This window comes from Amblyomma americanum, chromosome 1, assembly GCF_052857255.1.
Source record: "Amblyomma americanum isolate KBUSLIRL-KWMA chromosome 1, ASM5285725v1, whole genome shotgun sequence".
Taxonomy (NCBI): domain Eukaryota; kingdom Metazoa; phylum Arthropoda; class Arachnida; order Ixodida; family Ixodidae; genus Amblyomma; species Amblyomma americanum.
In genome coordinates, this window is record NC_135497.1 from 538,161,784 (window position 1) to 538,180,198 (window position 18,415).

The following is an 18,415-nucleotide window of genomic DNA, read 5'->3' on the forward strand; positions in this document are numbered from 1 at the left end:
ATCCATAGTCTCGTACGTAAAATGACAACAGTAACACAATACAAAAACCAAACGAGAATAAAATTAAACAAGGTCTTAATTATCATCAGAGAGCTCCGATACGAAGTCTGATTAAATTGGCCAAGTTCGAAAATTCCGCTAAAAAATTTCAATTAGCCGCTTGGCCGCTCATCGACGGCAAAACAGCTGAACAGCAAAATGCAGGGAAATGCTTGCGTGAGTGGAATGTTTCGGAGTGAAAAATTTGTCTTTCGTAGAGATTTTTTTTTGTTTTTTACTCTTGATTGCAGCCGGGCTTCTTTGGTTGCAGTCGTTTGGTTCGTTACGCTGAATACGAGGCGCGACGGCTATTTTATTCACGCATGGTTTGCTCGGCCGATCGGCAGCGCCAAGCATTGCGCTGCCTGCTCGGAACTTCCGAGCACTCTGGAGATGACGACAAATGTCTTGTCACCGCAGTCTTTTACATTCGTACTGCCAATGTTTTCACATGGCGAAATTTGCATCGTGGCCACCTGTCTTGAAACATGTTTAAACATTGTCGGAAATTCAGCGAGAGCTGTGATAGCTTTCGCTGAAGCTCAAATCATGCATGCGCATATTGCCTTCGATTTCTTGACAATATGGCACAATTGTATCATGGTGTGAAAAATGGCACATGCCGCTTATCCTAAGCAAATCCCAGCTCATGTCCTTCTCTCGTAAACAAACCTGTGTTAACAGCACATACCATTTAATTCAACGCCCATTGCCTGAACTTCATCTTGCAAATACCTTGGCGTTCGCGTGACATCATCCGTATCATGGGTTACTTATATTAATTCAGCACGCTCCCAGGCCTTGTGCACTCTTGATTATTTACGACGAAACCTAAAATCAGCACCACCTGAAATCGGAAACAACTGGCTTATCAGAACCTGTACGACATGCGCCCGAAGCTCGAATATGCTTCATCCATCTGGCACCCTTCACAATTGCATACCTTACCAATGAATTAGAAGGAGTTGAAAACCGAGCTGCGCTGTTTACCATGTCACAGTACTCGCGTAAAACAAGCCCCTTCCCTCCCAAGTCTTCAATCACGTCGCATCGTATCTAGCGTCTGCCCTCCATTCCTTTTTCTACCTCCCTAATAACAGGCACCCTTTGCTACAGGCCCCATTAAGAATATCCCTTCGCCTAAACCATGGTCACCTAATAGCTCTCATGAAAGGCCGCATGTCAGCGATGAATGATTCATTCTTCCCAGTTGCTATAGCCCGATGGAATGCCCTGCCTGTTATTGCTTTGCGCACAGATCGAGCAATTTTTCCCACTAAGCCAGGGAGTCGCCTGTGTTTTACATGTTTGTCGCCTACCAACTAATCTGATCCCGTGCTATTGTCTCCTTATGATAATTTTTTGCTTTGGCTCGTTCCTTTGCTTGTTATTGTTGAACTGGTCTCGATATATTATGTAATGCCCATGGGCCCATAAAGCTTCAATAAATGAAATGCAGTGAAATAGCTTTTGACACACATTGATAGATATTCACTGTGAATTTATTCACGTTTCATGTCTCTGAGCTTCCAAATCAGTTTGTGCCTTTATTGCGTGTCATAATTTGAACTGTGTTTATGTTGCATAAGGATTCAGCAATTCTTCATTACTGCTTCATGAACCGTGTCTTTGAGTGAATTCCAGCACATAGTGGCGCCGACTGTATCAAAATTTGCAAATTCTTACTTAGATTGAACGATTACGGTGCTAGTGAGACTCCCAGGATTCTTTACAATACATTTCTCCTGCACGTTGTGAAATACTTACCTCTGATTAGATATAGAACAAGTCGAGCTGTACAAATAAAAGAGCAAGGTCCCCTCATAATGTGCAGTTTGTGACGCATATGTGCCAACCTAATTGTCGAATGAAACAATTGTAGATGTACTCTTCTCTCTAATAAACACTTATTGCCACATCAGAGATATCATAACTTAGCAGCACTTGACAAGTGCGACTAATTAACCACGTCGTCTAAGAAAAAGCGCCAGATCATCTCAAGCAAAATTTTTGTCGTTACACAGTCATAATACTATGTTCTCTGGCTACTTTATGCAAAGTACTGAACAAACTTTGACATGAAGCTGCAGTTGTTTAATGTGCACTGGCTGTGCCACATGGGACAAGTGGTAATGCTTCTCCTTGCACACGCTCAAGTTGTGGTCGTTGACAAGGTAGATCGCCAACTCAAGGCCACCCACACCGACATAGTATTCTTGTACTTTGCTTAGTTAATTTTTGTGCATTATAACCTAGTAGCCCAAGTTTACCCTTGAATCATCTTTTAGCAAACTGCGGCCAAGATTGGCTCTGACATTTCTGAATAAAATCATCCTGAACACAGGGAGCTATGAGGGATGCCATAGTGAAGGGCTTCAAATTTATGTAGACCGCTGGGGGTTGTTTAATGGCAGTGCACAGCTAGCACACAGGCGTCGTTATCTTTCGTGCCCATCAAAATGAGCCACAACTCGGGGATGAGCAGCCAAAGCCACCACAGCTGCATTTGTGGAATCGATGCTGTGGCTATGCATGCTTCTGGGAACTTCTTCAAGTACAGACAGCTGAGAAATCCTTACTTTTCGGGTATTTCGCTGCTAGAAACAGATTTGGTGCAGGCAAAGAAACGGTAGTGCCAGACTAATTGTGTTTCTAGAATGTCGGACCAACAACCCCAAATCTTTTCACTGCTGCAGTTTGCATTGTTACGCTGATGTGCTCTTCAGGAAGGAAATATGCCAGAGCTAAGTTTTTCTGGAGGGTGAACTTGAACTGGGGAGTGACTGTTTTGATACATTTGTTTGATACTGTACATACATGCCACACACAGTGTCCACAATAGGAAAATGACACGGGGCAGTTGACCATCCCATATGAACCCTGTCCAAGAGCAGTTGTGATGAGCTGGGAGCTCGAAGTTCTGGCATCCTTTTTTGCTGCCCATGGACGACGTTGTCCGTGGGTGCCGAGTAATTATATCGCTTTTAGCTTCAAAGCTGTGCTGCATTGTAATGTGTGTTGTTGTGTCTTTAAATGTAACCGCACTGCTTGCAATCTGTTATGTTTCAGAGCTCCTAATCAAAGCTGAACAGTTGCTGAGTGCAGATACAGGCAGAGGCTGGCCAATGTGTTTGAATAAAATGCAAAATTTTAATTTATAATTGAGAAAATTTAAATTTAGCTGATGCTTGCTTCAAAGAGTTAGTGAGGGCATAGAAATATCAGTGCAGTTTAATGCAAGTACTGCTCACCCATCTGTGACATTGGGGCACTGCTTGTTTTGTGAGCTTTGCAGAATCATGGTAGTTGTTCCTTGCCTGTCTTTTTGGAGTGGAAGGAGCCTTTTGCGGTGTTTTTGTTGTTGTTGCAAAGTTAGTGCTGCATAGCTCCCCAGTGATGTAGGGTGATGACCACTGCAATGAATTGGTGTTCTGCTAGGTGACCTCTATTATGGCAGCTTTGAGGATGCGTCAAAACAGAAGGGGTAGCAAATAAAAACCCTTTGTCATAAAAGGAAGCTTGCCATTACATTGCTGTTGCATGTAATGGCAGTGAGTGTCGAAGTTTTCCAATTCAGCTATTTGTTAGGTTTGCATGATTTAATGTGTCTTTGTGCCCTTGTCATTGCTTTGACTGAGCATAGCTGTGCAAGGATATGCATGCCCATCTTTCAGAAAAATTACAGTTTTTACTAATGTACAGGGCACATGAGACTATGAATTACTGAGCTTCAAAGCAAGGTCAACATTTGCAGCCTTCTCCTGGTGCCTGTAAAAAGTGGGCACGGAGTGTTCCATGACAGAATCTCGCTGTACTTGGGTGACCTTCACCAATAGGGCCCTTCGTCTCTGGGTTTCATTATTTAATACAAATCGGGCCCCATGTTGTTGCTCAAATTTGGGTACAAATTGGGTCGTTTAACAAAAGGCATGGCAGTGCGGATTTTATTGGGCTACTTTTTGCAGCAAAAAGTAATTGACTGTACAACTTGTTTTTGTGCACGACCTAAGATAATGTATCTTTAGTTCATGATTTTCATAAAAAAATCTAAAAATGACAGGTTGCTTTCAGAAACTGTTTACCATGTCAGGTAGTGTTCCTTTCGCCCTCACGATTTCATTGGGCACTTGAGCATTTCCATGTGTAGCGCTGATGTGTGTGTACAAGATGTGCCTGCCTTTGTGCATTGCAAGAACATTCATGTAACATCATAGTGGCCATTTTAAATGTGCAGGAGCTTTGGAGCAGGACGTTCTTAGTGGGGGTAGCACCTGATAGTGATGCCAATAAAGCATCTGGTCAGTACTGGTATTTTGTCCTTTCGGGCCTAAAACATGATGTTTTTGAGTTATCTTCAGGTTGTGACATGACAGGCGTTAAATGAAAACACAAGCTATGCACTAATTTCCATGTGCTTTGTGCTCTGGCAAACTACACTCTCTGAAAAGTTAGCCATCGGGTGCTGCCAGAATGGGGTGAAAGTAGGTATAATCCATGTATAAATGTGTGCAGTTTGGGCGGACGGTTCGGCCTCTGCTGAGGCTGCGATGGCGACCGAAACCCGAGCAGCAGCGCCAACAGCAGCAGTTCAGTGGCAGTATCAAGTTGCCACAGGACATTGGCATTGGTGGCTACTCTCTTCTGGTGAGTTTCCACTTTGTATTTTGTGTCCGAAGGCAAGTGACCACAGGCACCACCTGGCCTTGCTTGTATTTGCTGAGCCACTGGGCAGGAGTAATGCGGAGAAAGCTGTGTGCCTCCTTGAGCTTGTGGTGTGCTTTTGCTCAAGAGACATCCTGTTCGTGATCATGAAAAATGCTCAGATTTACGTACTATTGCAATCACTTTCCATGTACAGTGTGAAAAGTTTGATTTTAAATTATGCTGAGCCATAAGTTGCCAATATAGACTGTGTGTAAAGATGAAACAGCACCAAGGCCAAATGAATGCAGCTCCCCTCACAAACTGACCTAAGGTGTATAGTATTGAGCACAGCCATCTTGAAAAGCAAACTGTTTGTTTGTTGGGCAAACTTGTTTGTGCAATGGCGGCAGTGTGGTAATTCAGCAGCTGCTGATCGAGTGCCGTGGCATCTCTGACCTGGCAGCACCATGCATTCTAGTTGGGTGTTTCTCAGACCAGAACATATCCTCCCTGCCCAACGTGCTTTTGTGAAAGAGCAAGCATACTCAGTTAACAGTGCATGGGTTCAGGGGCTGGGATGATGATGACACCTGACAGTGCCACCACGTAATTAAGTGCAGCAATGGTGGCTTTGAAATGTGCACAGTTGTTTCCCTTTTCAGGTGCCACTGACTCCAACACCTCTTCTTGTATCATGCTTGGGTGCAAATGCTTGTAAGTGGAATCTCGGTGATGCGAATCTCGGGGGGAAAAAAATGTTAACTCGGTTAAATCTATTGTAGTGCGAAAGCATTCCTAAATTGTCAGGATCAAATTTTGGCAATGGCCTGGGCCAGATTTGGAAGCTGCCACCGTGTCAAGCACGCTCAATAATGGTTGGGCATCGATTTTGGTCCAATCAGTCAAGGTCAGATTTTGGGGGTAGGCCAGATTTAGAGGTCACCGTCATGTTGGACACAGTCAGTTATGGCTAGACATCACTTTTGGTCCAAAGCTGCCAAGGTCAAATTTCAGCTCTGGCCCAGGCCAAATTTGGAGGTAACTGGTTGTTATGCTTTCTTTTAACTTAGCATGCTGTAGCTGTTGCCGGGCAATGGCACAAGAACAGTCCAAGTGACAAGGCTCTTGGTCGGTGTTGGTGAGCGTATGAGTGCTTTCACACAAATATAGCAGCACAGAAAGCAGCTTCACTCAGATCTGTTGGTGGTTTTATTTACGGCCATGCCACACTGCTCACTCGCGACATCGGCCATGTGTGGGTCACGCGCCAGTGCTCACTGCTTGCAGTGCAAACAGTGATAGCAGCGTCGGCGATGTCCTGCCAGCACTGAGTGCTCGAGTGTGCTCAGATTTGCGTTGGGTTGAGACTGGGACCCAGCTAGCTCTGTGTCCGAGGAACGTGTGCTCAGAGATCTCCTCTTAGTGGGAAGGAAGAAGTACCAGTAGTTACATAAGCATAGATCGCAGACAGACACACTCCCCCAGTGTCCCTATGAATAGTACCTAGGTCCAAGCCGGCTGATGGTGAAGGAGAATGCAGTCTACTCCTTTGCGAGCATTTCATGTCATGCTTCGCACCGACAAGCAGTTCCCACCAATGCGCTTTTCTTGTCACGCTATTGCACGTTCAGTACTGCTATCATAAGTTCGATGCCTATGTGGCGAATGGCGTCTCATGGTCATCTGCAGGCCCGGTCATAACAGTATGATCTCAGCTGACACGTTTGTTTTAGTGGCATGGGAGAGTGTTCGGAACGTCCGAAATTCTGCACTTCGGCCAGGGAATTGAATCAACCCTGATCGTGTCATCGAGGTTCTACTGTATAATGTTTAAACAATATATGGCTTGGAATAACCAGCCTATAAATGCTGAATGCCACTGCGTTTGCATTGCGACATACTTTACTCCATGGTATGGAAGAGTGGCTTAGCATCCATGTTCTAGAGAGGGCTCAGTTAAGCTGTGGCTCGCGCAATGCTCAGCAGCTGCAGTAGTAGTCTGCTCAAGGCAAGCGCCTTCACTGTAGCTTTTTCCGGCACTCTTGAAACCATAGTGTCCATACACTGCGTCTTTGTGTACATTGGTGGCAAGCTGCAGTACGTCTTGTGTGGCGTGCTTATTTGCAGGCCATCCCTGTAGCGACTTTTGCCTTGGGGACTTGGCAGGTGCAGAGGCGCCGATGGAAGCTGCAGCTCATTGATGACCTTACCAAGAAGACAGCAATGCCTCCTGTCGAGTTTCCAGAGAAGTACTGCCGTTCTCATAAGTTGAAAGCCTCCGTGACTTGAGCATAGCAGGCCATAATTTATGTTGGCCATGCAGGCATAAGTGCCACTGTGTTGTCTGCTGGGCCATGATTGTGATTGGAATTTTCATCTCTTTGTGCTGTTGCTACCCAACCACTGCCAAGTTTTTGCTCACCCATTGCAGTTCACTGAATGAAGCTAGGGTGGCTGCTCTATAGCCATGCTGGAAGCTACTTTTGTACATGAAATCATTTTGGAGCCGTTTACACCTCAGCACTTTAACATTGGAAGACTGAAACGTTTGCACGCTTTGTTGACCACTGCATACGCTACTTCATCACCAGTCATATATTTTCTTGATTTACAGTAGAGATTTCATTGGAAATGCTTTTGTTTTCCGCAAGTGCCACCTAGCCTGTTACTAATGAAAACTGTGGAAATCCACTGAAGTACACCCCAAATAAGCCTGCTGTGGTCTCATCTGTGGATGTGCATTGCTGAAGCCAAGGTTTGCATTGGCTTAATGGAGCCCTCTTGGGTTAGGTTAGCTGCACTGTTAGCGCCTAAAGAGAAAGTGTCCTCTCACCAGGTAAATTCATTCCAGTGCAATTGACCAGCACATTCATATCCTGTGCCGCGTGTTGTGCTGAAGTTCATTTTGTTGCAATGTTTTCTTCTCCTCTCCGGGGAAGGATAATGTTGCAGTGCAATCATTTCAGTGGGGGAAAAAATACTGTGTACAAACTCACAGAGTAATGCTTAAAAGTAGCTGTCTTTCTCTGTAGTCCCTGTTTGGAGAATCTCAAAAGCAAAAAAGCTGCCATTCTTTTCAGCTTCACTCAAACAGAAGGTAAAACATAGCCCCTAATGTGCTGGTGCTGGTTTTCTTTGTTCTTGGTATGAGAGCCGTCTTTTGCATACACTGCTTCTTGACCCATGATCTTAGTAGCTGTGTCCAGGGAGCCGAAATGTGCCTTGTAGATGGGTGGATTCAAAGGCTCTGCTTTGATTCTAACTTTCAGTATGCTGACTGTAATGGAGTCTGCCCTCAAACTTTTTGTCTGTGGCAGCTTCGGATGTGCTGTGCTACAGAGTCTTTTGTGGTGCACAGACCAGCTTCAGGATGTTGTGCTTTGCATTCGATTGCCGAACTGTCTGCTTTCTTCCGGTGTGATTTAAAGCAGGTCTAAGAGTCAGCTTGGCTTTCTTGCATTTTGTAATTGCATGCATAGAGCTGATGGTGCCCTGGCTCCATTGTAATAAGAGGTAATTCTTTTTGAGCTTGGAGGTAGGAGCAGCAGAATTCTGACTTTGTTGCTTGCTGGTACAGTAGAATCTCGAGCATACAAATTTCACGGGGTCACAAAAAGTATTTGTGTCATCTGAATCTGGTACCATATAAAACGAACCAAATTCATATTGTGAAGAATTTACATAAATCTGTTTTCGGCTGAAGGGCTTTACTTAGGTCGCACGCAACCGCTGACTGTGACATTGGCCGCTCGCAGCAGCACTGCGCGACTGGCTTTCACTGCATTAGCGAAGTACAGGCCACTCGCAGTGCGTAGCGACTGGTGATCCCGGTGTCAGCAATGTACGGGCAGCAAGCACTTGGTGCTCAAGGGTGCGATGACAGTTCGCGTGTTCACATCATCCGCACTAGGTTGTTCGTAAATTCAATTTTCTGTCATCGCACACAATGCACTGTGGCCAGGGCATTTTACGAATTCGTATCACCGAGATCCTACTGTATTGTGTTGTGATAGTAGAAGTCCAATGTCCTTTTTGTTTTTCGACTCGGGGAAAGCTTTATGTATAACTCTCTTTGAAGCAATTATACTGCAGCTCCTGGTCCTTATAAGCAGTGCAAGCAGAAAGAGGAGTCTCCAGCTGCAGTTTGCGAGTTTGCTTGTCTGCCGTTCCCTGCAGCCTCAATGAGCTGAATGACATGGAGTACTTGCGAGTGAGGGTGACTGGCACCTTTGATCACCAGCGGGAAATGTACGTGGGCCCAAGGTCTCGAATTGAGCCAGTGGATGGGTCGTCGGCAGAGGCCTCTCCCAAAAGGAGCGGCGGCCTCATCAGTGCCCCAGGGCAAACCGGAAACCTTGTCATCACCCCTTTCAAGCTGAAAGACAGAAAGTAAGCTAGTTACTTGAGAAAAGGAATTCGTCTTTCCATAGCAGCGTGAACTTGCAGATAAGTTGGCAAGTAAAGAGCTGCACTTAGGAGATAAGACATGGGCGCGACTTGATGCATTGTGCAAAAGGTATGGTCCATGAGCAAATTGGATACTGCTTAAATGCAGGCGCACATTTAAGGGGAGGAATTTTCCCCCTCCCCCAGGCGAGAAATCTTACATAGGAAAACCTTGCTGAGCCCCATTTTTTTTTTTCGACAAAAAAGGTACAAAAAAGTTTATTTGCACTGCTCCTTCCAAGGGTGACCCCAAATATGCCCCTGCGTCAGCTGCGAGAGCATTTCAACAGCATTAGCACTAGTTGACAACTTGTCTTCCATTGCAGAAGCTGCGGCTGTAGGTGATTTTTCATGAATGCCACAATTGGTAGGGTGTAATGACAGGCTGATAGAGAAATCAAGAGAACATTGGATGTTTCATGACCGTAGCTCATGGATCACTGTGTCATCAGGTGGCTCATCTTGGTAACAGCAAAGCCACTTGAATAACAGTGCAAAAGTGAGCAGAGATACGAAAAAGATGCGTGCAATGCTGTGCTGCACTACATACACACCAAAGCGCAGTGAGTAAAGCAAAGATTTTATATAAAAGGCACTGTACTAGAGAAATTTTATCTGCCTATAAATGCATAGTGTCTTCACGGGATGACTAATGAGGGACTCCTTGAAAACTGCAGCTTTTTGTGCTTTTGGAATGTGCAGAGTGTTTTCTGTTGTGTTCAAGCACATGCTCGGAGCTTTCCCTTGCGCATGCTTTATGTGTCTGTGTTTCTCTGTTCAAGTGTGATACTTTAGGTGTGTCTGGTTGGCTTGTCACATGTATAAAATGACTATAAATATGCTGAAACATTGAACACCTTGCACGCATTCCTGCAGTTGGGCAATCTAGGCATACCATAGATTGGACTGCTAAATTTTTAGCCTTTTCTTTGTTTACACATTCCTCTTTGTGAATTTTTCCTCTGTAGTTACTTCGTCTCATTCTCGTATTTCAGCTGTGTGCTAAATAGAAGTGTATCTCTCCTGAAAACATGGTTTCAAGCGAATGCATTGGTGCTGTGGTGTCTGCACGTGGCTTCATTATTTTTTTCTGCGCTGTTGGTCACCAGCTAGCCCATGCCTTCACTCCTGCAAGCCATATTTAAATGAAGCACACAAGGTTTGTTGATAATGCTGCAGCCTTGGATTAAGTGCACATGCATTGCTGTGGTCATATTTTTTTTTTTGTGCGCTATGATTATATTGTGAGTGTGGAGATCACCTAGGAGGGCAAATTTATTGAAGCCATGAAGACTTGGCAACATAGCGATCGGCAGTAGCAGCGTCCGGCCAAGGCGAAAGTCCCAGAGCGTTTTGAGCCTCGTTCTCTTCGGCATATGCCATGCGGGCCACTTCATAACCATTATTGTGCTTGTGTGCAAATCACCACCTTTTCCTTGTATATACACAGTGATCGAAATGCTGCATGTACTGTACCAAACTACACTATTGTATTAATGAACCTCACTTTAACGAAATTCACAAAGTGGGGCATTTTGTTTCCCATTGAAAGCCATGTATTTTTTTTTTTGCCATTTAACAAAGGAATTTTACACTGCATTTTCGATTTAAGAAAGTCCACGCGCATCGCATGCACACATCAGGAGCCTCCTGACAAGGAAGTGAAAACTTTAGCCGAGACAGACCGCGATTTGCATGCGCAAGTGTTTGCTGCTGTACCATCTGCCGTATAAATATGAAACCCCTGGTGAGCATGCTCCACCACCAGCCACTTAAGCAATGCGGTGAAGCCGGCTGCCAGCTATGGGCACAGTTATCGCTTAGTGGTGGGGGTTCGATATATCCGTTCTTGTTTCGGCTCAGCTGTTTTCAGCTGGAAAAGTCCGCAGTGCTTGTTTGGAACTTTTTGCCCTCGATATCTCACCAAATAGTCCTTTTTGAACGGCATCATCATCGCTGTGCACACGCTGGCAGGCACTTGGTGGTTCGCGTGTTCGTATACTCCATCATCTCGAAATGTAACGTATTTTGTTTAATGCATTCTAGCCAATACTTTTTTTAGACTTCTATCGTCGTGAAATTTGGATCAGCCTTTCTCTTGTCATCGAGATTGTAATGTATTTATAAGGTGCCATCTATCAGTATTGTTCTAAGAACCTATAACGTTATTTCGGCTGCTCAAAAACATAGGAACTCCAACTTAATGAAATTGACAATTTAATGAAGTTTTCCGGTGCAAGTATGACTTTGTTATATTGAGGTTTGACTTGTACATGTTATTGCAAATGGCCACTTTTCCTCGAAATTGTGGCGTACGCCAACAGCTGGTTTCAGTCATCGCTCCCCACACTCAAGGAGGCTTACTTGATGCATGGGCATGGCTCACTGGTTTAGTCAAATCAGTTATTGGCGAAAATGAGGACCAATGAAATCTAACCCACTTCGCTTTCGAGGACTAATTTCCACCGGCTTTTAGTGCACACTTAGCCTGCGTTTTGCATACAGTAGAATCTCGTTACAACGAACTTCACGGGACCGCCGAATTTAATTCGTTGTTTTGAAATATCGTAGTACTGAAAAACCTTTATTTCATGTCAGTAATGCACCACAAGAACTAAAATTACGTACCTTTGCAGCAGATTTATGTATTGGCAAGTAAATAATAAACGATAACGCTGGGCACAGTTTAATTACAATTTATTGCTTGAAGAAGTCTGTTATCTTCTTCTGGCGAGTAGACAAGCGCTGCAGGACGAACGCCTCCACATCCTCGACCTTCCTGTGCACGTCACCGGGGACATCTTTTCAGCGCCCGAGGAATGATTGGGTCTTTTCTAGAAAGACTAGGACATCCGAGCCGGAAACAATCTCTTCCTCTTCGTGCGCTGATCCAGTGTCGGCATCGTCTTCGTCGCTACTACATTCTTCTTGCTCATGCACTTGATTCACGATGTCTTCGGCGGTGAGCTCCGCGGATGTAGCCGCCACGCTGTCGCTGTCCACATAATTCGAAAGTCGCTGTCCACGGTAGTTGCCCAGCCGCAGACGTTTTCTTTAGGGAGCGACTCTCGATGTAGTTTTATGATCTTGTCCCGATCTTTGAGCGTCGTTGTATTTGTTGACTGTGTGGTGTCAAGCTCCCTGCACAAGTCCACTTGCTTTTTTCCAACATTCAGCTGCAACAGAATGTCCGCTTTTTCTTTAAGCGAAAACTGGCGTCGCTTCTTTTTAACGCGGGGGCCAGGAGAACTCATTGTCAGCAAAGCTAATGCACAACACAATCACAGCGCCGATAACTTTGCAGATCCTACCGTTCGCTGTCGACGTGGTGACACTGCACTGAATAGGCTTAAGACTACGGCGCAGTATGCGACCACACGCTGGATGGATGATAATGGCCTTACCCTTTGTATCGGGCGGCAGCTTGCGCCGCCTAGCCTATATTCATTCAACGTGCGTAGGGCTAAACGGAGGAACCGCGTGACACTAGCGTTGATCCCGATGCCGCTGGGGCTGTATCCGTTGCAACGGGTTCCCCAGTGCATAGCTGCTGCTTTGGATGATGATGATAGGCGTCAGCTTCAGGGATTTGGTACGAAACTTTTACGGAACTTCGCAATAACGAAGCGTCCTGCGATGATTGCAAGATTAAATTACATACATTATTCTGAAATATTCGGTAATTTGAAATTCGTAGTAGTGAAAGTTTTTTACATTTAAAATATAGGCATTTTGGCGGGGATTTTAAAAAAATTCGTAAATCTGAAAATTTCGTTAATCTGAGGTTCGTAGTAACGAGGTTTTACTGTATTTGCCTCAACGGTGCTGCCAACTTTATACAGAATGAAGGCAACTAACGCTCACGCAGAAAGGTAAAACACAAACAAAAAAACTTGGGAACTCATTGAAGTGTGTTCCAAAGGGTTGCCATTTTCACGGTAATGTTATCGTCACCGACCCTTTGAAGCATTTCGGTTTTGTCTCGTGTTCTCATTTAACCTCCAACCTCATGTTCACCCTCAACTCCTACATTCTGCCACCTTTGCATTACCTACACAGGGAGATGGGACAGGCACTTGATTGTCCTGTCTGCACCTTTGTGTGTCCACTGCCTGACCTGCATGCAGCAGCTGCAGTCTGTAGTTTGTCTGGAGCTTTCTGCCACAGTGTCCCTCATAGCCCATTTCAGGAAACCCACTGTTGACAGCCCCTTGCAACAGCTGTGGTTGGGAGGAACGCACTCATTCCAACGCACCACGGGCAGCTTTCAGCCAGCTAAATTCTAGGCATTTCTCAGAGGCCAATGGCTGTGATCTCATTGTTCCATGGAGTGCACAGCTGTTCAGTTCACCTGAAACAAAGACAGAGAAAGCTGTGCATCTTAACCTCTCCTTCCCGTCCTTTCATTTACTTTGCAAGCTTGACAATTCTGGTGAACCGTGGCTGGGTCCCCAAGTCCAAGACGGCTCCCCACCAGCGACCTCAAGGGCAAGTAAGGCAGAACAAAAGGCGCTTTGTGCGAACTTCATGCCTGCCACCACTGTGAATGATGCAGACATATCCAGTAACTTATATCCACACACTCTTAGGGCGCCAGTTTAGCCGTCTGGTCTGTACTTTGTGCTGGTGCTGGCAGAGCTCTGCACTGTGGCTGTAACCTAGTCAAGCATTGTAAATATGGTCCATTTCTCCCTCCTTTTCAGATAGAAGGCCAAGTAGAGCTGGTTGGAGTTGTGAGAAAGACTGAGAAGGTAACCATCTGTTTCTGATGCATGCAGCACCAAATGGGAGAAAATAGCCAGAGAGCACACTTTTTAACAAAAACGGGGAGGGCATCTAATTGCCACTAGTGTAAGAGCCTCGTCACAGGCTGCCATGCATGGTGATACATACCATGCAAATCCCGCCACACAAGATGTATAAATGCAACATCTATCACATGTCATATGCGGTCCTGTAACACCTCCCATCTTAATCTACTCTCAGTCTTACAGTGCGGCACCATTTGGTCTTCTCCTTGCTTGAAGAGCTAAGGCTTCATGCATTAATCAGCAAAAGCTCATTCACATTGGCTGATTCACCCTCGGGTGCCGCATTTCCTCCGCCTGCATCAGAGCCTCCTCCACCCACGGTAGCCACCCTGTGGGTTCTCCCTCCTCTCCCCTAGAAGAGGAGGAGAGGGGATTTCTCTCGCTTCACCAGCTGCCAACCGTGGCAGGTGGCAAAGTGTGACCATGGCACAAAAACCATAAGCATTCAACTCACGAGCACAGCTGAATGCCCCTAGCTGCCCATGCTGAGAGGCATGGCAAATAAACCATTTCAGTTTAAACTAACATCGGACACAAGAGAAACTGCCCATGTCTTTGCTTTGTTGCCACCTGTTGACACTACCCAATTTTTCTGCCATCCCATTGCCAAAGTATATACATTTAGCGCAATAGCATTACGGCTCCCATTCTGAAGAAAATCTGGTGGTGGGTGGCTCACCTGCCACCTTGGTCACATGACCTTGTCATATCAGAACCTGCTCAAAGTGGCAGGTGGCAACCTGCCCACCAGAGTGTGAGCAAACTGCCTACCGTGGCAGTTAAATTAATGCTTGGTCATGAGAGGTTCCTCGGGGAGAAGAACTTGGGCTGCACAAAACCCACCACTGGGAGCACTTGCCATCGTAGGGTAGTGGTGCATCACTTAAACCGCGCCACCACTGTTCCAGAAGTGTTATGAGGGCTCCTAGTGATCTATGAATGAAGTCGAGAATTACCGTGTCTGTGAAGTGATATGCAAAGAAGACCCCAGACCTCTGCGGCTACCCATTAACGCTATCAGTGCTTTGATTAGTGTTAAAATTTTGTGTAGGCAACCATTTGACTGCTACTGCGTCAGCTACATACTACATTACCATGCCACTGCTTTGGCTTCCAAAACACACTTGAGTGTGGTGGTTCTGTCAGGAAGTTTTGATCAGAATACTCACAGAAAATATGGAGAAATATGAGAATTTCAGAACACCAATGCAGTAGGTGCCCTCTGAAGTACAAGGTAAGGTCACTGTGCCAAAGAGTGTGGACTGACCTGTTCCGGCTACATGCATCAAGTTCTCTAAGCCTAACAAGAGGAGGAGCATTCTGCACATAGCTTGCTAACATAGCTAGCAGGTGGCACTAATGGTGCACTGTGTGCAAAGGCAGTGTACCCTTGCATAAGTTTCATGTGGGAAGGGAAGGTTTGGGGTGTGCAGCATCTGCTCCTGGTGCGAACCAAAGACCAAAGCTAATCTGTTGTGTCATAGCCACGTCAAAGCTAAAGGCACCCCTTGAAACCTGGTGCACCAGTTGTGAAAAATCTGCGGTGACAAATGGTGAATTTTAGCTACAGCATGCTTGCCATGTGCTGGTGCACTGGAAGTTGCTGATAAGTGTACCGAATTTGGGCAGTTGCATGTAATGCATGGTAGATTGAACATGATCGTCCAGAGCATTGTCTTTTTGGGAACGATGAAACACGTGATGTAAACAGCGCATCAGCTTACATGGTATTAGGACGGCATGAAAAGATGGTGCAAACATGCAGCTGAAACGCAGCTTGCAACTAAACGTTTAATGTTTGGCCGTATGCCTTTGCATACTGTTTAACTGGCGCCGTTTGAAGCTTTGTTGGTGCCAGCTTGGCTGGGGTGGCGGTCACAGTACGCCACCGTTATCTCCCAGAAACTGCATGGCTAACCCTCATTGCTTTCACTTAAAATTCAGCTTGGAAGATCTCAAATGGAAACCAGCAGTGGCCCTGAGCAGTCATGCACAATTGTGTCCACAACTGTGGCTGCAAAGAATTCTCTCTCTTGCCATAAATTTAACTGGTATGTGTGGCAGTGGCTGGAGCAGGTCCGACAGTTGTGAGTTTAAGAGCCTCTTGGCAAGGCACTGTCTAGCAAGCATCGCAACTTGGCCACGCAGCATTCAACTGTGCGGACCAAGACAATTGGTGCATTCCCTTTCTGCGCGATGTTCCGTGTGGAAGACATTTATTTCGGGGCAAAATTCTGGGGCAGTCCTTGTGAAGGTTGTGTGCCATCATCTCATGAAACACAGCAATAGAGCTCCCTCAGCGCTGCACAAGAGGCAACTTGAAAGCCCCCTTCCCAACGTTATTATAGCCAAAAAAGGTGTTAGCCGCTGAAAATTGTATTTGCATAGTTACACCCTTTCAAATGTAGAGGGTACTGCATTACCTGTATAAGAAGTGCTACTGGCCATGTTTTCTGTGAACCTGCAGCAACCAACTGAGAGTTCAGTCTCTGTCTGCTTTTGCCATCTCAGAGGCCCCCCCTTGGACCCAAGAAGCCAAGTAATGGCCCGTTCTGGCATTACAAGGATGTGGGACAGATGGCTGATGCCTGTGGAGCTGCACCCATCCTGCTTGACGCCGATTCTGGTGAGCTCTGCTTGCAGTTGGCTGCTTATTTCAGCCCCCAAAGTGATGGAAGAATGTTACTGTAGGCTGCTTTCTTTGTTGTCAAAATGAAATTTTTGTTTGTTCCAGAGAAAAGAGATTGATGGTAATGGAGCGGGAAGGCATAAACTGTGCTGTGAAAAATGTTCATAAATTAGACACTCGGTGTTCTCTTATGCTTTCTCAGGGATGGAGTCAAGAAAGCCCTTCAGAAATATTTTAGCAGTGTACTAAAGGTTTCTTTCATTCAAAAATCAAGCTTGAGAACCCCTGCACTAGGTGGTGAGTGGAAGAGGTTGTGGGGATAATTGGAGGTCAGTGGAAGTAGGGAGGCGGTCTGATCTTCATAGGTGGCAGCGAAACAGAAATTGCCCCAGGACGAGTCGGGTGTTGCAACGTTCCTGCCACTTGTTCATCCAGTCGTCATCTTATTGTGGCGGTGGTTTTCCACCTGTGTGATACTATTTCTGTTTCTTACACGCATTGCAGACAGCTCAGTAGAGGGAGGACCAATAGGAGGTCAAACCATAGTGACTCTACGAAACGAGCACTTCTCATATATTGTGACATGGTGAGTTCCTGCCTTCAGATTGTTGCTGCATCCATTAGTGGTCTTTCCTCAAAGAGCATTTTCTTGTTGGAAAGCAGCATGATCGAGTGATCCCAGCTGATGCTCGGTGAGACAGCAAGAATAGTTGGCATCAAGTACTACTTGAACAGCCAGATGTCCAGCATAGAACTACAGTGCATGCATGTCACTGCAGGGTTGTGTGCTTCACACCTGATAGTGTTTTAGAGCTGCGACAACAATGGACATGCTAGCATTACAGGGTCATGATTCTCATCTTTGCAATCTTTTGAGTTGCATGCATTGACTGCGCTCACTACCTGTGCTGCTTGAGCTCAGAAAATGCCCTCAGACACAACACTTGACTCGCGTGACAGAAGCTGACTGGGCAGTTGAAAAAAAGAATTGTGATCAGCTAATTGGTAGGTGAAAGGTTGCTTGATCAAGGTTGCTGTGCTCTTGAGGGGACGGAAAACACAACCAGCTACTGAGCCATTTTCATTGTTGCTTATGATTTAGTGGCGGATTAAAGTTTAAAATGGTCTGTTTTCTTCCCGCTCCACATGCAGGAAGTGGGCAGCTGTTGACATTGCTGTGAATGTCTGCTCCTAGCTAATGCCTTCATATTTCACTAGCCACGAGACAGTGCCAGGAGAAAGAGTGAAATGAAAGTGCTTATTTGCTGCTCGATGAAGGAAGGAGAGACAGCTTCACTGGAAGTACTGCAGGCAGCCCCTGTAAGAAAGTGAACATTCATTTCATTTGCATGAGGTTCAGGTATGTGGGCCATTAGGCTGCTTGAGTGCCAGTACTTGATGCCACATACTCCTGCTGTGATAGTCCTACTGTGAAGCTTAGCATGTGTTTACATACTAGGGTTCTCAAGGGTGCTGCAGTGGCACCACAAAAGCCATTTTGTTGTGTGGACTGTAATTGCACTGAAAAATGTTTGCATATTCTCTCACTGTGCTGCTGCAGGTACTCGCTGAGCATTGCCACTTGCTTCCTGTGGTACCACAAGTACATTCGGCGGCGCCCTCTCATGTGACACCTGCAGCAGTGGACTCTGAAATCAAGCCTGTCTGTGCGTGCATCACTTGGAAGATTCCAGGGATGTGTCACATGTAGTACCTTTCTGGCCTTTTCCTGCACTGTTCTGGTACAAGCAGTAGCGATACAAAGCCAACTTTTGCACATTGTGTATCTTTCTCACATATCCTCCAACACTGCATGGGAATTGAAGATGCAGCTGACATAGCAGTG

The 18,415-nt window shown here is 45.7% G+C and overlaps 1 protein-coding gene across 1 annotated transcript; it reads left to right on the forward strand.

Moving 5' to 3' along the window:
- The first annotated feature begins 138 nt into the window (after nucleotides 1-138).
- On the forward strand, nucleotides 139-18,346 carry Surf1 (surfeit locus protein 1). Its single transcript, XM_077651031.1, has 9 exons — nucleotides 139-216; nucleotides 4,552-4,683; nucleotides 6,811-6,932; nucleotides 8,860-9,072; nucleotides 13,549-13,621; nucleotides 13,833-13,880; nucleotides 16,452-16,566; nucleotides 17,074-17,155; nucleotides 18,131-18,346. The coding sequence occupies exons 1-9, from the start codon at nucleotides 199-201 to the stop codon at nucleotides 18,198-18,200; spliced, it is 873 nt and encodes a 290-aa protein (XP_077507157.1). The 5' UTR covers nucleotides 139-198; the 3' UTR covers nucleotides 18,201-18,346.
- The last annotated feature ends 69 nt before the right edge of the window (nucleotides 18,347-18,415 follow it).

Excerpts from the sequence above, each read along its gene's own strand:
- Surf1 (XM_077651031.1), top strand. Across the intron at positions 6,933-8,859 it reads CCTGTCGAGTTTCCAGAGAA|CCTCAATGAGCTGAATGACA; the intron begins GTACTGCCGTTC and ends CGTTCCCTGCAG. Across the intron at positions 13,622-13,832 it reads ACCAGCGACCTCAAGGGCAA|ATAGAAGGCCAAGTAGAGCT; the intron begins GTAAGGCAGAAC and ends CCTCCTTTTCAG.